This window comes from Melozone crissalis, unplaced genomic scaffold, assembly GCF_028551555.1.
Source record: "Melozone crissalis strain CALT ecotype California unplaced genomic scaffold, PUWL_Pcris_2 ptg000198l_1, whole genome shotgun sequence".
NCBI classification, from domain to species: Eukaryota; Metazoa; Chordata; class Aves; order Passeriformes; family Passerellidae; genus Melozone; species Melozone crissalis.
Window position 1 is genome coordinate 723,413 of NW_026535962.1, and position 22,438 is coordinate 745,850.

Consider the following 22,438-nt stretch of genomic DNA (forward strand, 5'->3'; position numbering starts at 1 on the left):
CTGAAGCGCTTCCTGGCTGCAAAAAGCCCTTTACAAGAGCTTATTGCTAAAAAGGACATTTTTGTGCTGCCTCACAGACTCCTGGAGTGCCCTGCCCCAGGCTGCCAGGGCGTCAGCGCAGGGATGCCCCAGGGTGTGGAGAGGGCACCGAGCAGCTGGGCACCTAGCCAGACCTGTCCTGAGCAGCTGGGCTCACAGGTAGACCCATCCTGCTTGGCCCCAGGTGTGCCAGTACAGCCCAGGTGTCCCAGCACAGCCCAAATGCGCCAGGACAGACCAGGTGTGCCAGCCCATCCCCAGCTGTCCCAGCACATCCCAGGTGTCCCAGGTGTCCCCGGTGTCCCAGCCCATCCCCAGGTGTCCCAGCACAGCCCAAGTGCACCAGGACAGACCAGGTGTCCCCGGTGTCCCAGCCCATCCCCAGGTGTCCCAGCACAGCCGAGGGGTCCCAGCACAGCCCAGGAGTCCCAGCCCATCCCCAGGTGTCCCAGGTGTCCCCGAGGCCCGGCACTACGTTCTCCGCACGTTCTCCAGGCGGTAGCTGCGGCGGAGCAGCCCCTCCAGCAGCTCGGGGGCCAGGCCGTGCAGGAGCAGCGCGGTGCCCACGGCCGGCCCGGGGTAGCGCAGCTCCCGGCGGCGCAGGGCCCCGGCCCGGATGATCTCCAGGGCACACTCCTCCTTGGGGGCCGGGGTGTCGGGGATGACGTGGGACACGGCCTGGACAGCGCTCTCTGCAACGGGACAGGGACGGCTCGGGGGGACACAGCGCCATCGGCTTTGGGGGGTCCGGGGCACCCCAAACCCACAGAGCCAAACCCACAGAGCCAAACACACAGACTCTGGGATCAGACTGCTTAACGAGGCTCAGAACAGTGACAATGACAATTATAAATGTCCTTCCCCTCCCTTTGCTTTCCACCCCTGAGTTCACTGAGCCTGGCAGAGTCCAAGGCCTCAGGGCTCACTTTTGGGAGGGCTGGGGTCCTGTTCCCACAGCTGCAGAGGCAGGGGCGGCTCCAGCAGCAGTGGCAGAGCAGGCTGGCACCAGGGACAGGGGCTGGGGTCAGCTGGAATGGGCTGGAACGGGTTCCTGGCAGGGCTGAGCTCACCTGTGTTGATGTAGCCCAGGATGCAGAGCGTGATGGAAACGTTGACCTTGTCTATGATGAGCTCCTGCCTCAAGGAGCTGAAAAATCCGTCTAGGGCGAACTTGGTTGCGGAATAGGGGGCAGTAAAAGGGCCAGCAATTTTACCTGGAGCAGACACAGGGCTAGGGATCAGGTGCTGGGCAGGAACCAGGCTGCACAGCTTCCCTTCCTCTTGCCCTGCCAGTATCTCCAGTGCTGGGATGTAGGGTGTTGGGATAAACTGCGAGATAAAGCACACTCAGAAATGTTCAAATTGTGGCACAAAGGGCCTTCCAGAGCAGCTTTTGTTTCCCTGCAGAGATGCCCAGGTATTGCCAATGTGTGTTCAGTGTGAAATCACCTGCACTGCAGCGTGGGAAGGTGATCAGAGGGTGCCAAGAGCCTGACAGGACAGGAGATAAATTTCCCGGGAGATTTGAGTTGTGCAGAGTTAATAACGTGCTGCCCATGAGTGCCTGCCCTGCCTGTGGTCCCTCCTGTGCCTTTTGGAGCAGTCTCAGCAGGGACCGTGGCAGGAGAGGAAGGGCCGTGGGCAGGAGCTCACCTGCTATGGATGAGACCACCACGATGCTGCCCTCGCTCTCCCTCAGCAGGGGCAGGGCAGCCGTGGCCAGCGCCACGTAGCTCACAAAGTTGGTCTCCATGAGGCTGCGGACGTGCTCCACATCCCCGCTGAAGAAGGTGAAGCCGCTCTGGCCGATGTGGTTGAGGATGAGCATGTCCAGGCCCCCTGTGGGCAGAGCAGCTGTGCCACCAGCCACGGGGCCAGCGCCTCCGGGGGCTGGGCTGCACGGGGCTGGGCAGGGAGCACCTACCCCAGGTGTTCTCAGCCTCCCTGAGCACCTCCTCGGGCAGGCTGGGGCTGGCCATGGAGCCGCTGATGTAGCGGGCGGAGGCAGCGCCGAGCTCCAGGCACCGCTCCACAACCTGGGGAGAGAAGGGGCTCGGAGGGACTCACCTGCATGGAACCCCAGTCCGGGCTGCTCCTGTGCTGGGCCAGGCAGGGCTGGGGCTGGGGGAGCCCTGGGATGAGTCTGCAGGGTACCAGCTGTGCCCTGGGGTGGGTCTGCAGGGTACCAGCTGTGCCCTGGGGTGGATGTGCAGGTACCAGGTGTGCCCTGGGGTGGGTCTGCAGGGTACCAGGTGTGCCCCTGTGCCCGGGCTGGGGTGAATATCACATCCAGCCCAGCATGCCCCCCTCGCCATTTACTTTCTGCAGCTTGGCCTCTGTGCGTGCCGTGAGCAGCAGGTGTGCCTCCATCCGTGCCAGGTGATACGCCATCTGCTCCCCGATGCCGCTGCTGGCTCCCGTCACGATCACCCGCTTGCCCCGGAGCATCTCTGCCGAGGAGGGTGCAGAGCTCAGCCCTGGCACAGCCCCGGCACAGCCCTGGCACAGCCCTGGCACAGCCCCGGCACAGCCCCAGCAGAGTCCCGGCACAGCCCTGGCACAGTCCCGGCACAGTCCTGGCACAGCCCCGGCACAGTCCCGGCACAGCCCTGGCACAGCCCCGGCACAGCCCTGGCACAGCTCTGGCACAGCCCCGGCACAGTCCCGGCACAGTCCTGGCACAGCCCTGGCACAGTCCCGGCACAGCCCCAGCACAGTCCCGGCACAGTCCTGGCACAGCCCTGGCACAGCTCTGGCACAGCTCTGGCACAGCCCTGGCACAGCCCCGGCACAGCCCTGGCACAGCTCTGGCACAGTCCTGGCACAGCCCCGGCACAGCCCCGGCACAGCCCTGGCACAGCCCTGGCACAGTCCCAGCACAGTCCCGGCACAGCCCTGGCACAGCCCTGGCACAGCCCTGGCACAGCCCCGGCACAGCCCCAGCAGAGTCCCGGCACAGCCCTGGCACAGTCCCGGCACAGTCCTGGCACAGCCCCGGCACAGTCCCGGCACAGCCCCAGCACAGTCCCGGCACAGTCCTGGCACAGCCCTGGCACAGCTCTGGCACAGCTCTGGCACAGCCCTGGCACAGCCCCGGCACAGCCCTGGCACAGCTCTGGCACAGTCCTGGCACAGCCCCGGCACAGCCCCGGCACAGCCCTGGCACAGCCCTGGCACAGTCCCAGCACAGTCCCGGCACAGCCCTGGCACAGCCCTGGCACAGTCCCAGCACAGTCCTGGCACAGTCCTGGCACAGTCCCAGCACAGTCCTGGCACAGTCCTGGCACAGCCCCGGCACAGCCCTGGCACAGCTCTGGCACAGCCCTGGCACAGCCCTGGCACAGCCCTGGCTGCCCCTCTGCTCCCCCCTGTCCCTGCAGCTCCGCCCTGTGCCCCTGCCAGCCCGGTCAGACCCCACTGCAGTCTGACCCCAATCCCAGCGGGGTGGGGAGGCCTGAGCTCTGCACCCCTGCCCAGGGAGCAGGGAGAGCTGGCCAATAAAGGATTGAATGTTTAAAGGGAAAAGTGCTTGTTTCCCGAATAAGTCACTTACAGGGGTCAGGCACTGTTCCAGCAGAGCCGGTGCTGTAGCTCTGTGAGTTCTCCCCAGCTCTGACCCCTTGCCTGGGGCAGCCTGACCTTCCCTCAGCCCTCCCTGGCTGTGCCAGCCCCGTCCAGGTCCCTCTGGTGGTGCTTGTGGAGCCTGCTTGTCCCTGCTGGTCCCTGCTGGTCCCTGCTTCTCCCGGGACTCACCTTCATTGAAGTTCTCAGGTGCTGAGTAAAAATAAAAGGCCAGTGCTGCTCCCAGCAAAGGGATGAGAACCTTGAGCAGCAAGCCCATCCCTCGGCAGAGGAAAGGCAGGAACCAGACGAGCCCCACGGGGAGGTGAAGGTGGCTGGAGCTCGCGAGTGGGGCTGGGCAGTTTTGAGCTGGCTCTTATCTCACACAGGTTTGCTGATGGACCTTCTCTTTGCCCTGCCGGTGATTTGGCAAACATTAACCTAATGAAGCGTGTGGCGTTGGACTTTAGGCTGTCCCTTTGCACCCTGGGCCTGCCAGGAGTGCCAGGTGTGCTTTTGGACAGAGGTGAAGGGAAGGCACTGAGCAGTGGTCTGGTGGCTGCCCAGGGGCTGGGACAGCAGCGTCCCCTCGGAGCAGACATCCCTGGCACCATGGACATCCCTCTCTCCCCCTGTAAACCAGGAGGACCCTTCCCTTCCTCGCTGGCTGCCTGAGGATTCACGGAGCATCACTCCTGTACACATCCACAGCCAGACCTGGGCAGAGCAGGGCTGCCACAGGCTCCATTTCCCATCCACTGCTGATGATCCTGGGTCATCCTCTGGGATATCACCATGGGGGCAACACTGGCAGTTTGTTGGGGGGCTCTTACCCCTAAAATATATCCCTGTGGAGGAACCCATGGGCTGCAAAAGGAAGTAAAGGAGCCAAGCGGATGAACAGGGAAGATCTTCAGCTTCCCCAGGGTTGTGATTCTGCTCAGTGCCTGCTGGGCAGGTGGCAAATGGCTTTGAGGGTGATTTTCTGAAAGTTTAAAGGGCAGAACCCACTCTGTGTGTGCTGGTTTGTGTGGTAAGGAGAAATTAGGAATGAATTGTTCCCTGTGAGGGTGGCAGGCCCTGGCACAGGTGCCCAGAGCAGCTGTGGCTGCGCTTGGATCCCTGGCAGTGCCCATGAGCAGCTGGGAAAGGCCATAAATCCCCGCCAGCACACGCAGAGCTGTCCGGTTAATACACTTTATTTAATAATTAGCTCAATAATTAGCGTTCCGCGGCCGGGCGGGGCCAGCAGGGCACGGAGGAGCCGCCAATGCGGGTCCCGCTCCGTCCCTGCGGGTGCCGCCAGCGCATCGCGAACCGGGCGGGGGCGGCGGCGGCCGGGAACGGAGGAACGGGGCTGGCCAGGACCGGGCGGTGACCGGGGACCCTCCCGGGGGCCGGGACCCTCCCAGGGCCGGGACCCTGCCGGGGTACGGGACGCTCCCGGTGACCGGGGACCCTCCCGTGACCGGGACTCTGCCGGTGACCTGGGACCCTCCCGTGACCGGGACCCTGCCGGTGACCGGGGACCCCCCCGGTGACCGGGACCCTGCCGGTGACAGGGGACCATCACGGTGACCGGGACCGTCCCGGAGTCGAGACCCTCCCGTGCCCGGGACCCTGCCGGTGGCCGGGGACCCTGCGGGGGTCCCGGGCCGGGGCTCAGTGCGGCGGGCGGGGGGCGGCGGGCGCGGCGGGCAGGCGGTAGCGGCTCCGCACCAGGTAATCGAGCAGCTCCGCGGCGCAGTCCCGCAGCAGCAGCGGCAGCCGCGTGGAGCTGTAGCGGTAGTAGAGCTCCCTCCGGCGCAGCGCCGCGCCCTTGAGGATCTCCAGCGCGCACTCGTCCCGCGGCGCCGGCCGCTCCTGCAGCACCTCCGCGGCAGCGCGCACCGCGCGGTCTGCGCGCCCCCGCGTCAGCGCCGGGCATGGGGGACAGTGGGGACCCCAGGGATGGGGGGGAGAACGGGGACCCCCGGGGATGGGGGACAGTGGGGATCCTCAGGGACGGGTGAGAGTGGGGATCCCCAGGGATGGGGGACAGTGGGGATCCCCAGGGATAGGGGACAGTGGGGATCCCCAGGGATGGGGGACAGTGGGGATCCTCAGGGATGGGGGACAGTGGGGATCCCCAGAGATGGGGGGGAGAACGGGGACCCCCGGGGATGGGGGACAGTGGGGATCCCCAGGGACGGGTGAGAGTGGGGATCCCCAGGGATGGGGGACAGTGGGGATCCTCAGGGACGGGTGAGAGTGGGGATCCCCAGGGATGGGGGACAGTGGGGATCCTCAGGGATGGGGGACAGTGGGGATCCCCAGAGATGGGGGGGAGAACGGGGACTCCCGGGGATGGGGGAGAGTGGAAACCCCGGGGATGAAGGCACCCGAAGGGGTGTTGGGCCGTGCCAGCCTGTAAGCAGTGCCCAGATTTACGTGGCACAGGGAAGTACAAGGCTTTTGAGGCTGTTTTTGGGGGCAGACGGGTGGGATCCCCCTGCAGCAGGGGGGACAGGCTGAGGGGGCAGGAGAAGGAGCCGGGGTGGGGATGCCCAGCCCTGGGCAGGGCTGGCACAGCTCTGCTCTCACCTGTATCGATGAAGCCGAGGATGCAGAGCGTGATGGAGACATTTATGTTCTGAATGGTGAACTCCTGCCTCAGAGAGCTGAAAAATCCATCCAGGGCAAACTTAGTCGCAGAGTAGGGGACGGTAAAGGGGAACCCGACTTTACCTGGGCACAGAGGGAAGTTCTGTGTTAGCACACGAGGCTGCTCTGCCTGAGCTGCTCTTCTGCCCTCCCTCAGTGAGGATTTCACCGGGGAAGTGCCATCCTGGCACCTGAACAGCAGCCTGACAAATATTCCTGCTGCCTTCCAGCTCTTAAGGCCAAAGCTGTGGCTCACATCTCTGCTCAGGGCATGGGCAGCCCACAGGAACCACAAAACCCTCAGAGGGGAGAGATGGAGCAAAGCTGGAACTTATCCCTGGTCTGAGCTGCTCACCAGAGCCCTGACCAACACAGCACTGTGGGGTTTAATTGGCCAAAAACCAAAACGGGGAGATTGGGTTGAGCAGAAAACAAATTCCATCAAGAGAACCCCAAACCCATCTGGGTTAGGTGTTGGGGCTGGTTTTGGTGGGGTTTTAGTGTTAAGCAGTTCTGGCTCCTGGAGGGTGCCTGGTGTCCCTGCGTGCTGCTCTGGCACTCAGCCCAGGTGCCTTTGGGCAGTCCCATGTCCCCAGCCTGGTGGCACTGCCCGCTCACCTGCCATGGATGAAACCACCACGATGCTGCCCTCGCTCTCCTTCAGCATGGGCAGGGCTGACGTGGCCATGGCCACGTAGCTGAGGAAGTTGATTTCCAGCAGCTTCCGGACGTGCTCAACGTCCCCATCGAAAAAGCCAAAGTAGGATGCACCAACGTGGTTCAGGATCAGCATGTCAAGGCCTCCTGCCAGCAGAAAAACGGGCATTAGTGCTGGGGGAGAGGGCTGCAAGCAGCAAAACAACATTTTCTGGGAGCAGAATAAGTGCAATCCAAGGAAATCAGGTTTTTGGGTCAGAGCTGTGGCCTGTTATCTCCGGAGCAGGGATACAGCCTGGATGGTGGCTGCCAGGAAATATTTTGTTGTGATATATTTCGTTAGCTCGAAACACAAATGCCACGGCCCAAGGGAGATCACCCTGAGCTGTCAGTGGGACAGGAGGGAGAGGAGAGGGGAGCTCCCTACAGAGCTGGAGCATTTCTGAGCCGTGACCCTTGGCTGCAATGGCCAGAGCTGTGGATCCCCCAGACCCCAGCACTGGGCTGATGAAATCCAGGGCTGTGGCACTGCAGCAGGGTGCCAGGAGGCCACAGGGCTGCAATCAGAGCGCAGTTCAGTGTGAGAGGCAGCAGTGCAGGCAGAGGAGCAGGGTCAGTGTGAGAGGCAGCAGTGCAGGCAGAGGAGCAGGGTCAGTGTGAGAGGCAGCAGTGCAGAGGAGCAGGGTCAGTGTGAGAGGCAGCAGAGCAGAGGAGCAGGGTCAGTGTGAGAGGCAGCAGAGCAGAGGAGCAGGGTCAGTGTGAGAGGCAGCAGTGCAGGCAGAGGTGCAGGGTCAGTGTGAGAGGCAGCAGTGCAGGCAGAGGAGCAGGGTCAGTGTGAGAGGCAGCAGTGCAGGCAGAGGAGCAGGGTCAGTGTGAGAGGCAGCAGAGCAGAGGAGCAGGGTCAGTGTGAGAGGCAGCAGTGCAGAGGAGCAGGGTCAGTGTGAGAGGCAGCAGTGCAGAGGAGCGGGGTCAGTGTGAGAGGCAGCAGTGCAGGCAGAGGAGCGGGGTCAGTGTGAGAGGCAGCAGTGCAGAGGAGCGGGGTCAGTGTGAGAGGCAGCAGTGCAGGCAGAGGAGCAGGGTCAGTGTGAGAGGCAGCAGTGCAGGCAGAGGAGCAGGGTCAGTGTGAGAGGCAGCAGTGCAGAGGAGCGGGGTCAGTGTGAGAGGCAGCAGTGCAGGCAGAGGAGCGGGGTCAGTGTGAGAGGCAGCAGTGCAGAGGAGCGGGGTCAGTGTGAGAGGCAGCAGTGCAGGCAGAGGAGCAGGGTCAGTGTGAGAGGCAGCAGTGCAGGCAGAGGTGCAGGGTCAGTGTGAGAGGCAGCAGTGCAGGCAGAGGAGCAGGGTCAGTGTGAGAGGCAGCAGAGCAGAGGAGCGGGGTCAGTGTGAGAGGCAGCAGTGCAGGCAGAGCAGCGGGGCTGCAAGGGGCACAGTTAGGGGAGGTTTTTCCCGTCTCTCCCCATTTGCCCGTGGCACACAGCAGGGCCGGGGTGCTGGCAGTGTGCAGAGCGGGCTCACACGTACCCAGCGCTGTCTGTGCCTCCCTCACCACGCGCTGGGCGAAGGCCGTGTCCTCCATGGAGCCGCTGACGAAGCGCGCCGAGGCTGCGCCCAGCTCCAGGCAGCGCCGCACCACCTGCCAGGCCAGGAGCGGGGCTCAGCACCTGCCTGGCTCATCTGGGGACCTCATCCCTGCCCCAGAGATCCTCTTCCCTGCTCTGGAACCCCCTTCCTGCTCTGGAGCCCCATCCCTGCTCTGGGAACCCCATCCCTGCCCCAGAGTCTCCTCCCTGCTCTGGGAATCTCATCCCTGCTCTTGGAACCCATCCCTGCCTGGACACCCATCCCTGCTCTGGGAGCCCCATCCCTGCCCCAGAGAGCCCCCTCCCTGCCCCGAAGCCCACTGGCTTTCAGGTGTGGGTGTCGGAGCTCCCTGTGATGTGTCCCCACCTAAAACCAGTGGTTTGGGCTTTTGGGAGCGTGTTTGGAGCTTTGTGATCTTCAAAGGGAGCCTGGAAAATGATTCCTTGGGTGAGCGCGTTCCCCGAGGCAGTCTGGCTGCTCCTGCGTGCAGGCTGGGCTGGAAATGCAGGAGCAGCAGCAGGGGCAGGGGCAGGAGCCTGCTGTGGAATGAGGGTGTGTGGGGATGTGTGTGCAGCACAGACACTGCAGTGTGGAGCGTGGGGAGATCTGTGTGCAGGAGGGACTGCCAGGTGTGTGTGTGTGCAGGAGGGCACTGCTGTGTGTGCAGGAGGGACTGCCAGGTGTGCAGGAGGGACTGCCAGGTGTGTGTGTGTGCAGGAGGGACTGCCAGGTGTGCAGGAGCTCCCAGAGCACAGGGGTCTGTCACCATGACCTGTGACTATCACCATTGTCCATGTGTGACCTGTGCCCAGGTGGGACCTGTGCCTGTCCCCATGCCCATGTGTGACCCGTGCTGTCCCCGTGCCCATGTGTGACCCGTGCCTGTCCCCATGCCCATGTGTGACCCGTGCTGTCCCCGTGCCCATGTGTGACCCGTGCCTGTCCCCATGCCCATGTGTGACCCGTGCTGTCCCCGTGCCCATGTGTGACCCGAGCCATGGCTGTTCCCGTGGCCGTGCTGGGAGTTCCCATCCCCATGTCTGGGTGAGCCCTGCCGTGGTCCCCAGCCGTGCCCATTTACACTCTGCAGCCTGGGCTCTGTGCGTGCCGTGAGCAGGACGTGGGCGCCCATCCGTGCCAGGTGATACGCCATCTGCTCCCCGATGCCCGTGCTGGCTCCCGTCACGATCACCCGCTTGCCCCGGAGCATCTCTGTGACACAGGCACAGCCCTGCAGTCAGCCTTGTGCTATTAGAGAAACCTCAAAACTGAGAAATAACAAACCCCTGGGTGCCCTCCAGATCAGCAGGTAAAGGAAGGTAAATGAGTGCAGAGCATCCAGCACTCCCATCCCATGGAAAGGGCTGTGGAGCTGCTGCAGCCCCCCGAGGAATGCAGGGACACAGGGACAGCTCTGGACTCTTCCAGCAGCTTTTTCCACAAACCAGGACAAAATTTATCAAAGCCCCAACTATTCTGTAACAACAGCAACCCTCTGAGTGTGTGCTCCAAACTTCAGCACTTACAAACCCCGTTTATAAACTCTTTTCCTGCACCCAGGAAAATGGAGCCCCCATTGCCCTCTCCCCCTGCCTCACCTGCTCCCTCAGGAGGTTTTTCTGCACAGTCCTTGCTCAGTTTGGTTTAAATCTTTGTTAAAGCCCCTTTCAGTATCCACCGCCCCACAAAGGCTCGGCCTTGCTCCGAGCTCTGACCGGTTTCCATGCAAAACACCCAAATGTGGCTTTTTGTCGTTCTTTCCTTAAAGCCAGAGTCCCTTTGGACACTCACCCGGTTTGAAGGCGTCCCTCGCGGAATAGAACCAGAAGGCCAAAACCAGTCCCAGGAAGGGAATGAGAATCTTTTGCAACCGACCCATCCCACCGTGGAGCCAGGAAACGCAGCAGGAGAGAGAAGGAAGGAGCAAAAACCCCTGTGCAGAGCTGCTCCTGAGGGAAGCAGCGCTGTGACCCTTTAAAAACCCATCAGCCGAGGAGCTGCGGCTTCCAAAGGCCTGGAAAACCACGGCTGTGGGGATGGAGAAGCCGAGCCAAGCCTTGCTGTGCTCCCTGCAGCTCGGCCTGGCCAGCGGGGCTGTTTGGGTCCTGCCCGGCTCTTTTCATATTTCCTGTCCTACATTAAAATGCAGAATTTTGCACAACACCCTGGAAGAGGTGTGTCTTTGCCGAGCAGCATCAAGTTTCACTTGGAGAGCATCAGAGGGAGCCCGGTGCAGGTGGTTCAGCGTGGTCCCTCGTTCCTGCAGGCCCTGGGCACGGATGGGGCACGGGGACAGCCCCAGATGGTGCTGGGCACCCCGGGCAGGGCAGCTCTGTGCCCCAGGGCTGCTCTGTGCCCCAGGGCAGCTCCTGCACCCAAACAGCCCCGGGAAAGGCTGATGGAGGGGAAGGGGTTTGTGATCCTGGCTGCTGCCAGCCTTGGAGGGGCAGAGCCCAGAGCTGTGCCCAGAGTGGTGCCCAGAGCCCAGGGCTGTGCCCAGAGCTGTGCCCAGAGCCCAGAGCTGTGCCCAGAGCGGTGCCCAGAGCCCAGGGCTGTGCCCAGAGCTGTGCCCAGGGCTGTGCCCAAAGCTGTGCCCAGGGCTGTGCCCAGAGCTGTGCCCAGGGCTGTGCCCAGAGCTGTGCCCAAAGTTGTGCCCAGGGCTGTGCCCAGAGCTGTGCCCAGGGCTGTGCCCAAAGCTGTGCCCAGGGCTGTGCCCAGAGCTGTGCCCAGGGCTGTTCCCAGGGCCCAGAGCTGTGCCCAGAGCGGTGCCCAAAGCTGTGCCCAGAGCTGTGCCCAGAGCCCAGGGCTGTGCCCAGAGCTGTGCCCAGAGCTGTGCCCAGAGCCCAGAGCTGTGCCCAGGGCTGTGCCCAGAGCTGTGCCCAGAGCTGTGCCCAGGGCTGTGCCCAGAGCCCAGAGCTGTTCCCAGGGCCCAGAGCTGTGCCCAGAGTGGTGCCCAAAGCTGTGCCCAGAGCTGTGCCCAGAGCGGTGCCCAGAGCTGTGCCCAGAGCTGTGCCCAGAGCTGTTCCCAGGGCCCAGAGCTGTGCCCAAAGCTGTGCCCAGAGCTGTGCCCAGGGCTGTGCCCAGAGCTGTGCCCAGAGCCCAGGGCTGTGCCCAGAGCTGTGCCCAAAGCTGTGCCCAGAGCCCAGGGCTGTTCCCAGAGCCCAGAGCTGTGCCCAGAGCGGTGCCCAGAGTGGTGCCCAAAGCTGTGCCCAGAGCCCAGGGCTGTTCCCGGGGCCCAAAGCTGTGCCCAGAGCTGTGTCCAGAGCCCAGGGCTGTGCCCAGGGCCCAGGGCTGTGCCCAGGGCTGTGCCCAGGGCTGTGCCCAGAGCTGTGCCTAGGGCTGTGCCCAGAACCCAGAGCTGTGCCCAGAGCTCAGGGCTGTGCCCAGAGCTGTGCCCAGGGCTGTTCCCAGGGCCCAGAGCTGTGCCCAAAGCTGTGCCCAAAGCTGTGCCCAGGGCTGTGCCCAGAGCGGTGCCCAGGGCTGTGCCCAGAACCCAGAGCTGTGCCCAGAGCGGTGCCCAGAGCGGTGCCCAGAGCTGTGCCCAGAGCCCAGGGCTGTTCCCAGAGCCCAGAGCTGTGCCCAGAGCTGGGGCTGTGCTCCCGGGGGACGCTCCTGCCCTGCTGCCTGCTCCGGGCAGGAATTTGTCCTGCCAGACAATGGAGAGGGAGCTCGGGGAGCCCTGCAGGGAGCTCGTTCCAGGGCCCAGCTCAGGCAGGTTTGTGCAGGCAGCTCCAAGGCTGAAAACACTTGGCAGGAATTTGGATTCCGCTTCTTTTTTTTTTTTTTCCTTTTCCTTTTTTGAGTGATATTTGGCATTTTTCAAACCATTATCAAATGCAGAGGATTTTCCTTTTTATTTTTTTTTCTCTCTTGCTTTCCTTTATCTCATAGACATTAAAATATTATTTTTCCTCCCCGGCTGTCCCAGTGCCCTTTGCCATGAACGCAGCTCTAATTCCTTTCTTTGCAGACAGGACCATCACAATATCAGGGGCTGCCCTCAGCTCCTTTTCTCCCCGCACATCCTGCAGCCCCCATGGCTGCCAGCCTGCACCACTGGAAGAGCACTCCCAGTCCCAAGGGAGATGAGAGGACTGGAGAATGGCTTTGGTTTGGTTTGACATCCCAGTTCTGCCCACTGCTGGTTTACAGCAAACACTGCGATGTTCAAGTCGTTTCCAAGCCCTGAATTTGTGTTTTTTCCCTGTGTGACCAAATTGGGAATTGCTGCCCTGGCGTTCCATGGTTGGGCAGCGGCTGCTGGGAGCCCTGGCCCCTGTCCACGTTCCCAGTGCCCTTGGGGCTGGTGCCTGGGGCTGGCATCCTTATCTGCACCCCTAAATTTAGCCTGGCAGCCCTGCAGGGTCCATGCCCGCACTCAAATAGCACTGAGGGCTCTGAACACATCCAGCCCTGCATTGGAGAGGCTTCAGCTCCTGGGATGAGGGGCTGGATGGCAGCTCCAGGCTGAAATCAGATCTGTGAGAGGTGGCTGCACACAAAGGCTCACCAGATTCTGTGCCAGCTGCATTTTTCCTGAGAATTTAATGCACCAGGGAAGTGTCACGTTCACAGGTTGGAATAAACCACATTCAGACAGGTCTCGGAACAACAGAAATCATCCTCATGGGAACCCAGCAATGTAACTCAGCCCTGGGGCAATGTGTGGCTGTGCCCAGGAGTTTGTCCTGCAGGGTCTGGGGGTAACTCAGCCTTAAATGCTCTCCCCAGCTGCTCACTGGTCCCATCTGGTTTCTCTCTTCTCTATCCCAGTGTTTACAATGAATCAATTTTGTAATTGGCACCTTGCAGGGGCTGTGGCCATGGCCCCGTGTGTTCCAGGCTGTGGGGTGCTGTGGGATGCTGTGGGGTGATATGGGGTGATATGGGGTGGTCTGGGATGCTGTGGGATGGTCTGGGATGCTGTGGGGTGCTGTGGGGTGCTATGGGATGGTCTGGGATGCTGTGGGATGGTCTGGGATGCTGTGGGATGCTGTGGGGTGCTATGGGATGGTCTGGGATGCTGTGGGGTGCTATGGGATGGTCTGGGATGGTCTGGGATGGTCTGGGATGCTGTGGGGTGCTGTGGGGTGCTGTGGGGTGCTGTGGGGTGCTATGGGATGGTCTGGGATGCTGTGGGATGGTCTGGGATGCTGTGGGGTGCTGTGGGGTGCTATGGGATGGTCTGGGATGCTGTGGGGTGCTGTCGGGTGAAACCAGGGATCAATACTGCTCTAATTCCCCCTGTGCAGAGGGTCCCGGGTCCCTGCAGTGCGCGGGGCCGTGACAGAGCCCAGGCTGGCCCCAGGCTGGCCCTGCAGGGTGAGCTGGGTGCAGTGCCCAGCCCAGGGCAGGAGCAGGGGCAGGGCTGTGCTTTAGCTGTCTAATCCCCTTAGCTGCCTTAGGAGCGGCTATTTTGACTGCTCCCAACCCTCTTTGCTGTAAGCTCATCACCTCGGGGCTGCAGCCCTGGGCAGAGGAGGAGCAGCAGCAGGGCAGCAAACCTGGGGGGGCACCTGGCTGGGCTGGGACTGTCCCCATGGGTGAGATTGATCCATGTGAGGTGATGGACACAGCTCTGGGATGGGCTGGGACTGTCCCCTGGGTGAGATTGATCCATGTGAGGTGATGGACACAGCTCTGGGATGGGCTGGGACTGTCCCCTGGGTGAGATTGATCCATGTGAGGTGATGGACACAGCTCTGGGCTGTCTAGGATGGGCTGGGGTTGTCACCTGGGTGAGATTGATCCTGTGAGCTGGCAGGACACAGCCCTGGGATGGGCTGGGACTGTGATCTGACAGGACCTGTGATCTGGCAGGACACAGCAGCTCTGGGAGCGCCTCCATCCCCGCAGCCACGGCCACAGCCCCCATCTCCCTGCGCTGTCCTCACACCAGGTGTGCCCAGGAATTCCAGCCCAGCCTTCCCTGCTGGGAATGTGAAACCTCTCTAAAAGCTGGGATGGGCAGGGCAGTGGAGCTGGTGCACCCCTTCAGGCCTGAATTCTCCAGTTTTCCCATGAAACTTCCATTGGTATCAGTGAGGGGGGATGGTTCAGCCTTGCCAGAGAAGGGCAAGTTCAGCCTTGCCCAAGGGCATTTAGTTACAGACTAAATTCATTTAGTTACAGACTAAATTCATTTAGTTACAGACTGAATCCATTTAGTTACCGACTAAATGAGGTAATTCTCAAACACTATTTTTAAAAAAACACTATAATTTTAATGAGGAAAAAGTACTTTAAAAGCTTGAGCAGATTTTTGGGCAGATACTGGGTAGGATTCTTTCTCCGCTCTGTGCTGCTGGGTTTGCTTTGGTAACAGAAATAATCGTCAACAAAATGAATTGTGGGCTGTGTATTGTGAAAATGAAATAGTGAACTTCAGCCGTACTCTGGTATTTTCAGGTGCTGCTCTTATGTAGGAGCTGTGCCTTGGGCACTGAGGGCTGGCAGGGCTTTTCCATTTTCCATGATCCAGTGTTTGGCTCAGTGTTTTGCTGTGAGCTGAGAGTGGCACGCTGCTGGTGCATCTCCAGTTTCCATGAGCTGTGTATCCTGCTGCTCCTCCTGTCCTCAGGGTGTCTTTGAGCTGATAAGGAGATTTCCTGCCCTGGTCAGGACTGGCCGGGCCTGTTTGCTGCCCTCCCCTCTGTGATGTGGTCAGGATCACTCAGCTCTGGCTGGCTGCAGGCTTTATTTGACTGACATGACACAGTCCCAAATGCAACAGATTCTTGCTAGGCCCCAGAACATTTTTTAAATAGGTGAAAGTCCTCTAATGGTCCTGGCAGTGCTCTGAGTGGAGCCAGGAGCCTGGAACAGTTTCCACACCCTCCAGGCGGTGCCATCTCTGTGTTTTTCCATCTGTGGCTCTGGAATCCAGCATTACCCTGCACACTCAGGTGGCTGTGGCGGCTTTGTGAAACATCCCAGAAAGGTGGAAGGGTTTTGGTTTTAGGCTTTGTGAAAGATCCCAGGAAGGTGGAAGGGTTTTGATTTTGGCTTTAGGATTTTTAGCTGTGCAGCAGCTGGAGCCTGCTGGAGGGCTGCCAGGGCAAGAGTGGGGTTTTGGTTTATTTCAAACCAGTTCTGAGCACACGTGGCCACGGCAGGGACAGATCTGTGCCACTGAACCCAGGTAACCCCTGAGTCCAGCTCCAGCTCGGGGCATGTGGCGCCCGTGTGACACAAATGTCACCTCCTGCCCAGCTGGGCCCTGGGGAGGGAGCGGAGGGACAGACAGACAGACAGACAGACAGAGCAGCCCCAGAGCCGCCTCTCAGGGTTTATCTCCTCCACTGTCCCCCATGTCCCCCCTGCCCTGCAAAAGGAGCCAGAGGTGTGAGCAAAACCTCAGCAAAGCAGCAGGAGAAGGCTCTGACAATAACAGCAGCACGAGAGAGCACGGGTACCATAGAAAATATTTATTGATCTTGCAAAATGGTGTAAAACGCGTCCGTATGAAAAATAAGAAACCACGCTGTGCACGGCGCACAGGTTTATACCAACAAAAGGTATTTTTCCCCACTGCTGCACAGCAGCAAATAAAGCCCTTCTCTTGCGGCGGGTGTCAGACGTGCAGCCTCGTCGGGCCGAGCCTTCCCTGCGTGCTGGAACCCCCCCGGTGGAGTCTCTGTGCGGATCAGCCTAGGACGCGTGCTGCCGGGTCACCAGGGCCCTCTGCAGCGCCGGCTGCGCCTTGTCCTTGGCCAGCACCAAATCCTCCCTTTGCTGCTGCTCCCGGGCCGCCCCGGCCTTGTTCTTGTCCTCCTCGTCCTCCGGGCCGGGCTGGGAGCTGAAGGGGCTGCACACGGTCTCCACCAGGCCGATGACCACCCCGAAGAAGGCCAGCACGCTGCCCAGCATGTACAGCTTGACCATCTTCCTGTTGGGCTTCTGGCTCAGCATCTCCTTGGCGAAGGGGATCAGCTCGTGCATGGTTTCCATCTCAGCTCGGCAGCAGCGCGGTCTGGTGTGGCTGCTGGGGGAGAAGGGAGAGGGACGTGAGTTCAATCCAGCTGCCATGAGGGCAGAGCTCCCCGGGCTCCCCGCAGACCCGCAGCTGGGCTTCTTTAAATGGCGATGGGGGATTTTGCTGAAGGTTTGCTTCAGGAAAATGCAGCCACCCTGTCCCTGCAGTGCCCCAGGACAGAGGCAGGGCCACCCTGCCCAGGACCGAGCCTGAACCACCCTGCCCTGGACAGAGCCAGAGCCACCCTTCCCAGACAGAACCATCCTGACCAAGGCAGAGCCACCGTGCCCACGCTGCGGTGTGGGGCACACGCTGCTGGTACCGCGCATTTTGTGCAGCGTCCTGACCCACAGCATCCCATCCCCATCCCCATCCCGTCGCATCCATCCCCTCGCAGCCCTTACCTGGCGTGTTCTGCGGGCTGCGCTGTGCAGTGAGCGGTGCGGTGTTGCTGCAGGGCTGTTCAGTGAGCGGTGCAGGGAGCGGTGCAGGGAGCGGTGCAGGGAGCGGTGCGGTGTCGCTGGTGTCGCTGCAGTCGCTGTCGCAGCCGCTGCGCTGCCGCCGCTGCCCGGGGCCGCCTCCGCCGCCTTTTATCGCCGCCGGGGCGGGCGGGGCGGGGGCCGGGCCGGGAGCGGGGCCCGGAGCTGGGGCCGGCCCGGCCCCCCCGCGCCGGCAGCTCCTGCCCTAATCCGGCCAGACGGGAAAAAAAACCCCTTTTATTTATTTATTTTTTTAAAACCCTTTCCTCCCCCGGCTGGTAATTTTTTTTTTTATTCTTTCTTTTCCCCATTCCATTTCTTCCTCCTTCCATTTCTCCTTGCGTTTTCCCATCCCTCCTTCCATTTCTCCTTTTTCTCTTAAAAAAACGTATGTTTTTCCTTCCTCCAAAAAAACCCCCATGGTTGTCTCAGTCTAATTCCCCAACCAGAGATCTGATGCCTGACTTGCTGTACCTGCTTCTGCAATAAATATTTCATCTATTCAATTTCATATATTCACAGTGGCTGTGGTGATTGCCTGGCAGGCAGGGAGAGGGTCTGTGTCCACAGCTCCCAAAACAGGGCAGGGTTTGGGTCAGGGCTTGGGGCTGTGCGTGGCCAGTTCACCAAAATGTCCCTGCCCTGCTGCCAGTGCCAATTCACCAAAATGTCCCTGCCTGGCTGCCACACTGCAGGCAAGGGGGTGAGAAAACACCCCAGGGACACAGCAGGCTGGTGTCACCAGGCCAAGGTGTGACAGTGTCACCCCAGCCGAAGTGTGACCATGTCACCAGACTGAGGTGTGACAGTGTCACTGGGCTGGGGTGTGAGGTGCTTGTGGAAGGTTTCTCCAGGTGCCTCACCAGAGGGAACCACGAGCAGGTGATTCTGCAGGTGTGACAGCCCCTGACTTCCTGGCAGTGAGGGAACTTGGGGAAGCTCCAAAGATGGAGAAGGTACATCGAGTTCAGATCCACTCTTGACTTTTCCTGCGCTTGGTGCTCAATCTGTGTCACCCCCTTTGTGTCCCCCTTTGTGTCCCCATTTGTGTCACTCTCTGTGTCACCTGCAGCACGGTGCTGTTCCCATCCTGGGCTGCAGCCAGGCAGTGTTACACCAGTAACCCCAGCATTACTGATGATGCAACAACGATTGCATCATCATCATCATCATCACCCCCATCACTGCTGCGGCCGCAGCTCCAGCAGAGCAGACACTGCAGGAATCCTCTGGGTTCCTGCACATCCCAGCTGAGCCCAGAGGGCTGCTAAAGCCACGAGAAGCTGTTGGTGATGGACTCTGGGTCAGACTTCTGGGCAGATCCATGTGGCTGAGAGGATGGGAATTGCTCTGCCAGGCAGTGCGTAGAAATTAAAATATCAGCTGATGTTGTAGCAGCAGTTTTAGGGAGAGGTTGGTGCATGTGGAAGGAGGTGAAGTTCATGTCCTTCCTGCCTTCCTCCCCTCCTCCTCCTCAGCTTTGATGCCCCCACATTGCTCGGTTCCCTGCCCACGAGGCTGGGCACCACTGTACCACCCCAAAAAGGGGCACAGCCCTTGAATTTGCGGGGTTTCCCCGTCTCTGAGCTGTGCCGGGTGTGGGGCGGTGACTCAGCCCTGGCTCCTCACATCCCGCACGTCCCGAGGCTGCCCCGGCCCTGCAGCGCTCCAAGGAAACGCTCCTGCTGAAAACTTGGGGGTTTTTTTGGGTTTTTTTGCAAGTTTTGAATCTGCTTAGGAAACTGTATTGCAAGACTGGCTGTAAAAGTTGCTAAAGACTCGTCTATCCCTCCTCAGCGTCTGGGGTTTTCTACTTTAAATAAAGGGTCCTTATCTTCCCTGCCAACTTGGCGGCCGAGCTTGCAGCTGATCGCTGACTTCGGGCTCTGTTTTTTCCCTTCTGCAACACTCAAAAAAAAAAAAAAAAAAAAGGAAAAAAAGGCTTTTGGAGAAAAGATAGCCGGAGGAGACGGCGGCCAGACAGGGGAGGTGAAGGTCACGGCTGATCCCAATCCTGCGGCTCTTTGGGGTCACTGTGCTGCCCCTCCAGCCCTGCCCAGCCCCGGCAGCAGCGGCTGAGCTGATCCGGCCCCTGACACAAAGGGCACTGTCACCGTGACTTTTCACCTACAAAAGGCATTTTTGGTTGGTTTTGGGGTTTTTTCAGGCAGGGTTTTTGTTGCCTGCTGAACCTGATGTTTGCAAACCTTTTCCTGAGGGCTGGTAGGGGAATTTCTGTTCATAAAATACTGATGGGGATGTCCATGCATTCCCAAAGCACTGAGAGCTGGAGCTTTTGGGCCAGCACAGAGCTCAGGATAATTTTGAGCATTAACCAATCAGCTGATAATCATCTCTGGCAAACACTTCTCATGGCAGCACTCAGATTGTGTTGATCTAATTTAACAACATTTAATTCGATTTTGGCTTAGATTTCAGTAACAAAGTCTATGCAAGCTCGTTGTGCGGACATTTAAATTGAATTAAGCGTGGCTAAAACGATTAATGATTAACACCAAATTAGACTAATTTTAGCCGTTCTAAATCTTATTTAGCAGCGTCTGCATGAGGATTCTGTCAGGTTTAATCACAACTTTGATTAACCCGGGCTTTGTGGCGTGGGTTTAACGTCATCCGGGGGGAAGAGCTGGGCCTGAACCTCCCCAGCAGCATCAGCAGCCGGGGATTGACCTGAACCGGCTGGGAGGGGAGCCTGGGGTGGGGCAGAGCGGGGATGAGGCTCCAGCAGCCCCAGGGATGCTGCTCTGGCAGTGCAGGGGATGCTGCACCGGGGCTGCTGCTGCCTCTGCCAGAGCTGAGCATCCTCCTGGCACCGCTGGCTGGGCACGGGTGAATTTGGTACCAGGGGTGCCCTGGGCACCATGGGCTGACCTCAGTACCACGGGTGACTTTGGTACCACAGGGTGCCCTTGGTACCAGGGGTGCCCTCAGTGCTACGGAGTGACCTCGCTACCCCAGGGTGACCTTGGTACCAAGGGGTGACCTTGGTATCATGGGGCGGCCTCGGCACCAGGGATTCCCTCAGTACCGAGGATGACCTTGGTACCACGGGCTGACCTTGGTACCAGGGTGCCCTTGGCGATGCTCTTGGGATGGCAGCACTGCCCGGGCCGGGCTGGGCTGAGTTGGGCTCTGCTCCCAGCCCCGCGGAGCCTTCCAGGGGCTCAGGTTTCCCTGCCCAGGGCTGGCACACTCTGGGCTGGCAGGGGCAGGGGCACAGCTCAGGTTTCACTGCCCAGGGCTGGCACACTCTGGGCTGGCAGGGGCAGGGGCACAGCTCAGGTTTCACACCCGGGGCTGGCACACTCTGGGCTGGCAGGAGCAGGGGCACAGCTCAGGTTTCCCTGCCCAGGGCTGGCACACTCTGGGCTGGCAGGAGCAGGGGCACAGCTCTGGTGCACTCTCTGCGCTGGCAGGGCAGGGGCTCGGCAGGCGCTGGCCATGCCCAGGGTGCGTGCTGGGGGCTCTGGGAGGAGCAGAGCTGCCCTGAAAGGGGCTGGGAGGGAAGGGGAGCTGCCCCTGCTGCCAGAGCAGGCCCATAGCAGGACACTTCCCCACAGCAGGGCACTCCCCCCACCCAGGACATTTCCAGGGTGTCCGATCTGCTCGGGCACAGCACGAGGCGGTGTCACCCTGAGACACTCAGGGGAATAAGGAGAGAAAAAGGAATGGAAACCCTAAAGCCCAGCAAGGTGTGTTAAGGACCTGTCCTGTTGAGAATGAATGAAATAATGCAGGTGTGGTTCCACAGCCCAGCTGTGCCAGAGGAGCCTCCCCCAGGCCATGATGGACACAGGCTGCAGACAGCTCTGGCCGCGTGGCCGGGCCGTGGTGACCTGGTCAGTGTGGTGACCTGCGCTGCTGTGGGGCCTGAGGGACCATCGCTGTCCTGGACAGGTCACAGGGACACAGCAGGGACCCTGCTGCTGGTGCCCAGCGCTGTTGTGTGCCCCTGGTGCCCAGCACTGCCCTGTCCCTGTACCCTGGTGCCAGCACTGCCCTGTGCCCCTGGTGCAGCTCCTTGGGCACCAGAACTGCACAGAGCTGTTGCCTCATCCCCCACGTGTCCATGAGTGGGCAAGGGTCGGGCACTGCTGGCTATTTTCTGCTCCATGGGCTGTGCCCACCCCTCGTTCCAGCCAGGGAGGGCAGCACAGGTGGGAGCAGCCTCTGTTCTACCTGGGCAGCTCAAAGCTGGCAGGCAGGAGCAGCAAACAGCGTGTCATTGATGGGACATCTGTGCCTTAAAGGGGTTCCTAAATGTCCCTAAATGCCAGTTTAAACTTCTGCCCTGGATGTTGCAGGGAAGGCTTTTGGGGGGTTTGCTGGCTGGCACCAAATGGGTGCAGAGATCCCCCCATTCCAGTGCCTGGAACAGCCAAAACCCCCCAGAGGGGAGCTGGACGCTTTCCTAATGGAATATTTTACTGTTTGGAAAACGGGGACGTGACAAAAATAACGCTGTTCCCCTGCAAGGATAATTTTATCAAGGTCCCGGTGGGAAGGGGGCACAGTGCCAGCCTGTGTCCTGCCAGCTCTGCACCGTGTCCCTCCTGCCTGGGGGCTGTGCAGCCTGGGGACACTGGGGACACTGGGGGTACTGGGGACACTGGGGACACTGGGGACAGTGGGGATACTGGGGACAAGGATACTAGGGACACTGGGGACACTGGGGGTACTGGGGACAAGGATACTAGGGACATTGAGGACACTGGGGGTACTGGGGACACTGGGCCAGTCCGTGCCCACCCATCGTGGGTCAGGCCCAGGGAACCCCATGGGGTGGGGAAAGGAGCAGGGGGAAAAGGAAAACCCAATTTAATTTAAGGGCAACTCCTGAGCCTTTGCTTTGCTGCACAGCTCTGTGGAAGGGATTTGGGAGCTCTGCTGAGCTCCTGGGCTGGGCTGGGCGAGGAGCAGCTCCTGAGCCCTGGGCTGGCCACAGCTGTGCCCTCCACGCAGCACGGCCCTGTGCCAGCTGTGCCCACAGCTGTGCCCACAGCTGGCACTGCTGCAGGGCTGCTCACACAGGCTGGGCTCGCAGGGCCGCTGCCCTTTGAAGCCACCTCCCAGAGTTACTGGAATTTAAACCCAGAGTAGGTCAGTGGCGTTTTGGTTCAAAGTGTTATTTGCTTACAGACCAGGTTTTCAGAACAGGAATTGGAATTTCATCAGGAATTCCTGAAATGCTTTTAAAGGAGATCATGGTAATTAGCAAAGCCAGTGATTTAAATCATCTCTGCTGGAGTAAGAAGATGGTTTGATTTGAATTAAAGTTAAGAGATTAGGTGGAGAAAAACCTCTTTTATTACTGATATCATTAATCTTCCAACCGAGAGGGTTATCAGAAAGTTACAACATGAGACACAACTTCTCACCCCTGACAAACCCTCCCGAGTTTTGCTCTTCCCAAGCAGCTTCAGTGCTTCCAGCTCCATGTCCCGTGGCCCTTGCGGGTGTTTCCCACACAAAGGGAAGCAGCACCTGA

At 60.4% G+C, this 22,438-nt stretch overlaps 3 protein-coding genes across 3 annotated transcripts; all 3 read right to left on the minus strand.

Annotated features, from left to right (window-relative positions):
* Positions 1-510: 510 nt before the first annotated feature.
* On the minus strand, positions 511-3,880 carry HSD11B1 (hydroxysteroid 11-beta dehydrogenase 1). The gene is made up of 6 exons (XM_054293909.1): positions 3,793-3,880; positions 2,359-2,489; positions 1,964-2,075; positions 1,693-1,878; positions 1,110-1,253; positions 511-731 (listed from the first exon to the last, which is right to left on the minus strand). Exons 1-6 carry the CDS (start codon positions 3,878-3,880, stop codon positions 511-513), a joined length of 882 nt encoding a protein of 293 aa, XP_054149884.1.
* A 1,382-nt stretch (positions 3,881-5,262) lies between these two features.
* On the minus strand, positions 5,263-10,598 carry LOC128949166 (11-beta-hydroxysteroid dehydrogenase 1-like). Its single transcript, XM_054294002.1, is given in 8 exon segments — positions 5,263-5,498; positions 6,184-6,327; positions 6,862-7,047; positions 8,416-8,527; positions 9,557-9,687; positions 10,267-10,364; positions 10,464-10,526; positions 10,528-10,598. Coding segments are annotated over 8 exon segments (1,041 nt in total).
* A 5,340-nt stretch (positions 10,599-15,938) lies between these two features.
* G0S2 (G0/G1 switch 2) lies at positions 15,939-16,457 on the minus strand. The gene has a single exon (XM_054293998.1). The coding sequence runs from the start codon at positions 16,423-16,425 to the stop codon at positions 16,126-16,128; it is 300 nt and encodes a 99-aa protein (XP_054149973.1). The 5' UTR covers positions 16,426-16,457; the 3' UTR covers positions 15,939-16,125.
* Positions 16,458-22,438: the final 5,981 nt, after the last annotated feature.

Excerpts from the sequence above, each read along its gene's own strand:
- G0S2 (XM_054293998.1), bottom strand. The coding sequence starts at position 16,425 with ATGGAAACCATGCACGAGCTGATCCCCTTCGCCAAGGAGATGCTGAGC.
- HSD11B1 (XM_054293909.1), bottom strand. The coding sequence starts at position 3,880 with ATGGGCTTGCTGCTCAAGGTTCTCATCCCTTTGCTGGGAGCAGCACTG. Across the intron at positions 2,076-2,358 it reads CAGAGGCCAAGCTGCAGAAA|GTTGTGGAGCGGTGCCTGGA; the intron begins GTAAATGGCGAG and ends TTCTCTCCCCAG. Across the intron at positions 1,879-1,963 it reads GGAGGCTGAGAACACCTGGG|GGGGCCTGGACATGCTCATC; the intron begins GTAGGTGCTCCC and ends CTCTGCCCACAG.